Source organism: Cryptomeria japonica, unplaced genomic scaffold (genome assembly GCF_030272615.1).
Source record: "Cryptomeria japonica unplaced genomic scaffold, Sugi_1.0 HiC_scaffold_298, whole genome shotgun sequence".
NCBI lineage: Eukaryota > Viridiplantae > Streptophyta > Pinopsida > Cupressales > Cupressaceae > Cryptomeria > Cryptomeria japonica.
The window spans coordinates 34,371-43,962 of record NW_026729120.1 but is presented as its reverse complement, the minus strand read 5'-3'; the positions used below and the strand labels follow the sequence as shown (position 1 = coordinate 43,962).

General features: G+C 35.6%; 1 protein-coding gene across 1 annotated transcript; it reads left to right on the top strand.

Annotated features, from left to right (window-relative positions):
- Positions 1 to 7,740: 7,740 nt before the first annotated feature.
- LOC131039176 (rust resistance kinase Lr10-like) lies at positions 7,741 to 9,068 on the top strand. The gene has a single exon (XM_059215824.1). The coding sequence runs from the start codon at positions 7,888 to 7,890 to the stop codon at positions 8,926 to 8,928; it is 1,041 nt and encodes a 346-aa protein (XP_059071807.1). The 5' UTR covers positions 7,741 to 7,887; the 3' UTR covers positions 8,929 to 9,068.
- The last annotated feature ends 524 nt before the right edge of the window (positions 9,069 to 9,592 follow it).

Sequence of the window (9,592 nt, the reverse complement as noted above, 5' to 3'; positions counted from 1 at the left end):
GAGGCTGGATTGATTGAAACTTGATTGATTGGGTTTTTGAGATTGGTTTTTGATATGGAACTTGATCATTTTAAAATGGTATTTTATTTTTGATATGAGTCCTGATATGAAGCTTGTTGAGTGAATTTCGATATGATGCATGATTGATTGATTGGATGATTGATTGAACAGATATTGGTTGATTGTGTGACTGTCATCACATGAATTATTGATTATTTGATTGTGTATAATAGATGCATCTGATAGGATGATATACTTGTGTTGATATAGGTCCATCGAGGAGTTCTCATGCTTCGGGATAAAGTGTGTCAGTGGTTAAGGTGTAGCGGGCTGCTTGTCGGATAAAGCTTCATTTTTGGTTGTGAGATAGGTCAGGTAGGAGGGTATTGTATTTGAGATAGGTGTATATTTTCTCGCATAGAGGAGAATCAAAACCAATTAGGGCACAAATAACTTGGGATTCTGAATTGTTATAAGCTGGGGAGAATAATTGCTCCACTAGAAATTCATTTAATGACTTTGTTTATCTAGGATTTATAAGAGCGAGGTGATAGTGGCCATTGCATTAGTAGCTCTATTGTCTGACCTTGGAATCTGTTCAAAGGTGATGTCCACAAAATACTTCTTAAAATTGTCCATTATTCTCTTGTAGGGCATCAACTTGTCATCCTTTGTTTGATAATCATCGTTGACCTGATTGATGATTAATTGAGAGTCTCCATAAAATTTCAATTATGTGATTCTCCATTCCACAGCTATTTGGATGCTAGTGACCAGGGCTTCATACTCGGCAATGTTATTGGTTCAAGAGAACATCAATCTGTAGGATCTTGAAATTGTGTGTCCCTCCAAACTGACGAACAAGATGTCGACACCTGATCTATGTTGGGTATAGGATCAATCAAAGTATAGGGTCCATTTCTTGGGTGTGATGGTGAGCACATCTATATCTGGAAATTCCACTTGTAGTGGGTTTTTGTCTAGTAAAGGTGCTTCTTCCAATTGATCTGTAATTGCTTGTACTTTGATGGCCCATCCTTCTGTGTATTGAATGTCGAACTCACTTAGGATCATGACCCATTTAACTAACCTCCCTGTGAGAGTGGCTTTTCTAAGTAGATATTTTAGTGGGTCAATCTTTACTACTAGCTTGGGCGTTCAAATTGATGGAGAGTGGGGAATTGGAAAAGAGGTTGAGAGAAATAGGTAAAGATGATATTGAAGTGGGAGATGACTCAGATAAGGTAAGAAGATTGGCAAAAGTAGGAGTGTGGTGTATTCAATACAATTGTCCCTAAATGCTTTAACAGCTTCAAGGTTGTTATGGACATCATTCAATAAATGTATCTCATGGACTTGAAATGTATATCTTGGAATGTTAGGGGATTAAAATCTCCAGACAAGTCTGAAGGTTTTTGAACTAGCACAAGCATATTGACTTCATGCTTCTCCAGGAAGTTAAAAGCTACCAAAATCATATTGGATGTGAACCTTTCATATGGCTGGAAAGATGCTCCCCTATTATCTATCAATAATGATAAAAGAAAAGGAGGATTTGTCATTCTATTGGGAGGCAAGTGGGCTAATAAGGTGGTAGATAAGGGTTGTTCCCCATGCAACAAGGTTGTGGATCATAGTTAGCATCCAATACATTAAGGTTGGAGTCTGCTCCCTCTACACCTCTAATGAATACAGAGAGAGAATTGACTTATAGAATTGGTTGAGCACTCTCTCGGACATCCCTTGGTTATTTGGAGAGGACTTCAATATGATTGAGAATCAGGAGGTTAAGTCAAGAGATTTGGATCTTGAATGGACAAGTGGGGAAAAGCTATATTGGACTAGGATGAAGGAGAAACTCAAACTCATTGATCCCTTGAAGGAAAGAAGAACAATTATAACTCCATTTGGTACACTTGGTACAATTTCTAGAGAGGAGGAGAATATATTGCAGGTTGGATAAATTTTATCCTAATAAAGATTTTTTCTCCTTGAAACAAGCAAATGATGAGTCCACTGTTAAAGTATGCCCATACACCTTTTCAAATCACCATCTTACCAATGCTCATATTACACTTATATTAATGTTGGCTCTCCTAATAAGAGAAATGATAGCTTGATTCTCAATGCTAGACTTTTGAAGGATCAAGATGTGAGATGTGCTATCTATATGATTAGACAAATTAACAGATGGGACAACCACACTCCCTCTGCCATTGAAAAATAGAATAAGAATATTAATAGCTAGAAGATCCTATTGCAAATAGTGGGAAAGAAAAAGGCTAAGGATGACAAGAAGTTGGAAAGGGAGTTGGTAGATAACTTGATATCTTTAGAATCTCAGACCCAATTAGATCTTACCAACCTTGAATTAGTTCAATTGTTGTCTCATACCAAATATTATCTAAGAGGCATTTAAAATAAAAATATTTGGGGTATCAATATGACGGCTAGAATCAACTGGCTTGAGTAGGGTGATAAGGGCTCTAAGTTCCTTTTTAATATTCTAAGACATAAGGAGTTCAAATAAAGGATAGATAGAATCTAGGATGAAGGCAAAGAATTGGTGGACAAGAATGACATTAAATAAGCATTCCTTCTTTGCTACCAATTTTTTTTCTCTTCTAAAGAGAACTCTCCCTCTAGCCAATCTGCAAGAGACAAATGCAAAACCCTCATCCCAAGAAATTTTTTGGAGGGGGAGGTTAATGTGCTCAAGAAACCATTTTCTATTGAAGTAGTTCTCAAGGCCACCAACACTCTCAACAAGGCCCCTAGTCTAGATAGCTTACCTATTGAGTTTTATAAAAATGCTAAGGATTTGATAAGTTTGGACCAACTCCAGGTTTATGAGGAAGCTTTGAACAAGGGTCCTTTGGGAACCAATATTAATAAAGGAGTGATTGAATTACTCCCCAAAGATGGGGAAAATTCTCTCACAAAAAACTAGAGGCCTATTACTCCCCTAAATGTATTAGATAAACACCTAGCTAAGATTATTGTGCTCAAATTAGTAGATATATTACCCAACTTTGTGAGAAATACTTAGACTAGTTTCATTCAGGGTAGATACATTCTTGAGAATCTCATCACTAGTTGGGAGGCAATGAACTGAGCTAAATATAACAACTAAGATGGTTCCTGCATGTTTCTAATTGATTTTGAGAAGGCAAATGATCTGATTGAATGGAGTCTCCTCATCATGATGTTGGAAGAATTTGGGTTAGGGAAAAGAGTGTTGTTAGATGGTCCAGATTTTTCTTAATGATGCGTCTGCTCAAGTTGAGGTCAATGGATCATAGACTCAAACTTTTAAGATGGAAAGATCCATTAGGCAAGGGTTCCCTTTGGCCCCTTCCATGTTTGTTATAGCATCTGATGTTATGTTTTATCCTTTTAAGTAGGAATCCTCCTTCTCCCATAAGATCAAGGGAATTACTTCACCTAACAAGGAGCACATAATAATATTCAGTGTGTTGATGACTCGAGTCTATTCCTATAACTTGAAGAGGTAAACATGGAGTTCTTGATGTTGAAACTTGATTTGTTTTGTGAAGCCTCTAGAGCCAAGGTTTCTTCTATCAAATCCATCCTTCTTGAATGGGTGGATATCCCCCACATGGGTTTGTAAGTATAAATTTTAATGGGGTGCCCTTCTAAACAAGTTATATATTCGGGTATACCTTTTGCGGTCAACCCATGTTTGAAGAAAATGTGGCTATGGATCATAGAGAAGATTGAGAATAAGTTGGCTAGATGGAATAGGTAGTACTTGTCCATGACTAGCAGAATGCAGGTCTACCAAAAGATTCTCTCCTCCTATATTCTCTACTATGCCTTTATGTGGATGTTCAACAATTAGAAAATCATTGATATTCAAAAAGTAATCAAAAACTTCCTTTAGTCCAATGGTAGAGGCAACAAGAAGTGGCATTCGGTCAAATGGAAATGGTGTTGTCTTAGCAAAAAGATGGGCATCTTGGGTCTAAAGGATCTTAAGATACAAGGGATTGCATTAGCATCCAAATGGATCTTTCATGCATTGGAGGGAAATGAACGATGGAAGGTCCTTATTAGAAATACTATTAAGATTATTGTTCCTAAATAGGCTGGAAGGCCTAGAAGTTGCTCCCATTTACTGACCTTCTTGCTAGTAGTTTCCCTATCTCCCTAGGTGGTTATAATGTTTTCAAGGTAATATGGAAGGCATGGGAGTTATTTAGAAACCTAATTTATAATAATAGAATCCTCAATGATGATAACACCCTTTGCAGTGAGAGGTCCAACTGGTGGAATTTATTCCACAAAGGTAGGCCCTTGCCCTTATTCAAGGATGTTATGCTAAAAGTAATATTAATAGTATTTTTTGCTTCAATGTTATTATTGTTAATGGGCAACTAATCTATTGGAATGTTCTCAGTCAAAAATATCGCTTGCGTTCATCCAACTAGAGAACCTATTTTATCTTAAGCAAACCCTGTAGTAAATTGTAGCTCCCCAAGCACTAGTCTATTGTGGAAGATAGATTCAAACTATTCACATTGATAGATGGTGCTCGAATAATTAACACCAAGAAAAAGGTGGTTTATGAAGTTCTTTGTTGTAAGGATCTGATTGCTCACATCAACACTGTGTGGAATCTAAACCATAGTGATGAATATTGACATAAAGTGTTTTCCTTACTATGGCGCTATAATATCATGCCCAAAAAAGAAAGGATTTAAATGGTTGTTTAACTTTCATAGATTACCTATTAAAACTAATCAGCAGGCTAATGATGTTTGTAGTATTTGCAGAGTTAATTAATCCATTATGCATATCTAAACTTTGATTATGTTGTGGCTAATGAAAAATGGAACATATTTGGGATTAACTTTTAAGATAAATTTTCTTATTCTGATGTTGTCTTTGGTTTCATTAATGGCATTAAAAAGGATAACAATCTATTTTGATCTCTTTTATCATGTCAGATTTTATGGGTTATTTAGACCATTAGGAATGAGGAGAAATTTCAGGGGATGGGTAGGCTACTTACTAAGTCTCTAAGAAGACTCATTGCTTATAATGTTGAATTAAAGTTCACTATTCTCATGAGGCTTTCAAAAAAAAAGTTTGAGAGGTTCATTGAAGATGGCACTACAAGAGTTTATCTCTCAGAGGTTTCGCATGGTTACACATGGCCCAAGTTCAATAGCAAGATCGCTATTTGTTAAAGCTTTGGAGGCTTTTGTGAATGATATCAATGAAGGCAAGAAGGTGGGGAGGCAATATCAATCATAACAGTTAGCTGCAGTGGGGATGGTGAACTAGAATAGGAACATCATCTAGATGGAAGGTCCCCAAGGGTGGACAACATGGGTTGAAGACTAGTTGTACAATAGCTTATCCTATACATGTTTTGTATAGATACAACATTCATTTTATATATGATCTCAAATGTATGGGCCATAAGTAAAAATGTAAATGACCCATTTTGTGTTCTTTTATTGATGTATAGGGCCCTTTTTGCCTATGGGTCACTATTTATGTTGGTTATTTTGAACTATATGGCTTATTATAAATTAGTTTGGTAGGTGATCAATTTATATTCTATCTACAAATCTATTAATCTAGTAATTTGGTAGTCTGTTAGGCTCCTTGTTATGTAGTCTCTAATACGTTGGGTCAAAAATGTTGATGCAATTGTTTTATTCTTATATCTAATATAAAAAAGAAGAAGTTAGAATCCAACTTCAAAACATTTAAGAATAAAATAATTCCAATGGACCATATGATCATCCCATCTATGCTATTTAGATGTAGTCTTAAAAAACAAAAAGAAAAAAATCCAGTGTATAGTTTTTTTGAAAAAGAAATAGAGGCCCAAAGGCCTCTTCAAATTAATGGTGGCTTTTGTGAGTATTGTGCTAATCAAATTGATGAGAATTTCATTGTAGAAGATATTTGAGACTTGATAGTAAGCACACTTAGACTAGTTATAAGTTATATATTCTCTATGTACTTGTTTTGATTTTATTAATATATTTGGTAGATGAACAATTATTGCTACTCGTAATTTTTTCCTCTTATAAGATTTTCTAAGATATAAATTTTGAGATTATCTTGTTATTTATTTTTAATTCTATATTTAAGTTTCAAAATTGTTTAACATTCTATACTAAAAAAATATTAATTGAATCAAATAAGAGAATAATAACTCAAATTCTTTTTTACTAACAATTTTTTAAAAATCACAGATAATTTCAGTATTTACATTTTATTATTGATCAATTACTCGACTAAACTAGTAATAATATAAATCAAACGATATCAAAGCAAATCTCAAAAATTGAAATTGGTGTAAAGTTTATAACAAAATGTATTTCTGTGGTGACTTGGAATTAGACTAGTGAAGCTATGGCTCGAATTAAAGTAAGAAACAACTTTAATGACAAAGCACCACATATCATAGACCCGGTCAACCTGTTCCCTCCAATTTAAGCTTGATGTTTTGTACATATATTGAAGTTTGTCCTTATGCCTTTTTATTTAGTCTACAGCTCAAACTGATAAACACGGTTCTTCATAATTAAGTGCGCCTAAAGCAATTGAATATAATAATTGATCCCATTTAATGTCTTAATCATCTTGAATTTGGGAGTTGTGAGAAGAAAAAGTTGTCACGGAGCGTATTGACCACGTAATTGGTCTTGACCAGATAATCGAATCATTCAAATGCTACCTTGATCTCATTCTAATGAGATGCCTCAGGATTCGCCTTCTCTGATAAACGAGGAATGCCCGTAGCTGCAATACTGTCCCTTTTTACTTCAATAAAATCGCCCCTCCATCAGCCAATGTCTCGTTTTAATCTCCTTTATGCCTTCATTCTCTATACCCTTTTACTCCCTTGTTCGCTATGCGCAGACGTCAGTTATACAAACTGCGAAAGCAATCAAACATGTGGCGGTATAAAAATCCCATATCCTTTTGGTTTAAGGGAAAGTGGATGTGGTCTGCCAGACTTACAAGTCGACTGTGAAGATAAGGGACATTTGGTAATCGAAATTGGAAACCAGAGGTACACAATCTTAAACTTTTTTCCAGATAATCAGACTTCAACAATTACTGAGGACACGAGTTTCCAAAATTGTTCATTTTCATATAATCTCAACGAAGATGCAATCCAAGACGGGGGTCTCTTCGATCAAATCCAACGACATAACATCAGTCTACAAGTTCTTGTGTGTGGTTTGCAATGTGTAGCTCTACTACCTGGCCTTGAGGTTCCAGGATGTTATTTTAAATCGGTAACTGTTGAAGAGGCATCAACCCATTGGAATATTGCAGAGGAACAAGACCAGAAATGTAAGAGTTGCGTTTCAAGCGGTGGTCTGTGTGGGTTTAATATTTCCGATTTAAACCAGTTCCTTTGCTTTTGCGAGGATGCACCCCATCAAACCACATGTTCATCAGGTATAATTTGGTTCAAATCTCTCTATATTTTCTTCTAAGCACCCATTAAGTTTAATTGCCTTGCAATTCGAAAATATAAAATACGAAATTGGATTATCTCAGTTTAGTTCAAAAAAAATTATATTCGCATCTGATTAGCATTTACCAAATTTAAACAGTCGAGAGATCAATTTATCGAGCTATAACAGTCAGAACTAAAAAAGGCAGAGATATAACAGGTAAATACTAAGGAACCTTTTTGTGTGAGTTTTAAACATTCTTCTAATTTTCTTGTATGGTGGAGTCACTAATCTATGATACTACACATGAATTCCAGGAATAGCCATTGGGGCAAGTGCTTTCATAGTGATAGTAGCACTATTTCTTATTGTTGTTTATCGAAAGAGGTCATCCTACTTTAGATGGATCCAAAGTTGTGTTGCAAGCGAACCGATGAATTCAGGGTCTATTGGGAAAGTGGAGAATTTTCTCCAAAGTTATATTCATGAAATGCCGACCAGATATTCATTCTCTCAGCTAAAGAAGATCACTAACGACTTTTCAGATAAACTTGGGGAAGGAGGATTCGGCATGGTTTATAAAGGAAAGCTCCCGAGCGGTTTTTTTGTGGCTGTAAAACTTTTGGATCAGTCGAGACAGAGTGAGAGCCAGTTCATGAATGAGGTTGCAACTCTGGGAACCATTCATCACGTTCACTTGGTTCGCCTCATGGGTTATTGTTTTGAAGGTTTCAGAAGCGCACTTGTATATGAGTACATGGCCAATGGATCCCTAGAGAAGTTTCTATTTCAAGGAAAAGAACAAGAACAGAAGCTCAGTTGGGAGCAATTGTATTCAATTGCTTTGGGCGCTGCGCGCGGAATTGCGTATTTGCACCAAGATTGTAACAGGCGCATCATTCATTTTGACATTAAGCCTCACAATATTTTACTGGATGCAGATTTCACGCCCAAAGTAGCTGATTTTGGTCTCGCTAAACTGTATGGGAAGGGAGACGACCACGTATCAATTACGGCAACCAGAGGGACGCCAGGATATGTTGCGCCAGAGGTGTGGAATATAAATTTGGGAGGTGTAACAGACAAATCAGATGTTTACAGTTTTGGAATGCTATTAATGGAGATAGCGGGAAGGAGGAAGAACATTGAGTTGCAGGTGAGCCATTCGAGTCAACTTTATTTTCCGGAATGGGCGTTCAAATTGATAGAAAGTGGGGAGTTGGAAAAGAGGTTGAGAGAAAAAGGTCGATGCGACATGGAAGTGGAAGATGAAGAGAAGGTGAGGAGAATGACGAAAGTAGGACTTTGGTGTATTCAATACAATTCCAATGACCGACCATCAATGAGCAGGGTGGTACAAATGCTGGAAGGAAACGGTGATGATGTAAGCAATCCTCCATTACCTTTCAACTCCTCCCCACCGCGTGAAGTACCATTGTCATCTTCCTCCGAAGAATATTCATCCGTGGTATAGAGTCCACGAAGACTCCTAATCTACCCATCAATCTAGAAATATCTTCATCCATGGTATAGAGAAACGAAGAGGATTTGGACGATTATGAGATGATGCAAGGAGCATCTTTATTATATGGAAACGAATATTATATATTTCTGATGTAAGAATCCATCCTCTGGATATAGAAGTAATTATTATATAACTTAGATGTAAGAATCTTTGTGTGGTGGTTTCAGCTGTTTGGTATTGTAATTTTTTTCTTTTCATTTCTTGAATTGCTATTTTCTTTTCTTGTAATCACATTTTGTTTAATTCAATATATAAAAGAGTAATCATCTTCATCATATCAAAATAAATCATTCATAATTATAATTAGTATTTTTCATGTGATTTTGAAAGGTGTCATAATATTCTTGCTCAATATCACTTAGAGTTTAAAATTATTTTTGTTTTTCATAATATCTTCTAGCTTGATATCATTTAGAGTTTAAAACTATTTTTTGTTTTTAAATCTTAATGACACTTCAAAGTATTTTATTTATTGCCAAAAAATATATTTTGAGAAAAATAATTGGTACATTGGAATTTATCAATTTTTGTTGGGTTGGAAATATGAATAATACAAGGTGTATGCTGGAAATGTGGGATCAACCTGCAAGAGAGAAGAATAGTTCAAACACAC

Excerpts from the sequence above, each read along its gene's own strand:
- LOC131039176 (XM_059215824.1), top strand. The coding sequence starts at position 7,888 with ATGAATTCAGGGTCTATTGGGAAAGTGGAGAATTTTCTCCAAAGTTAT.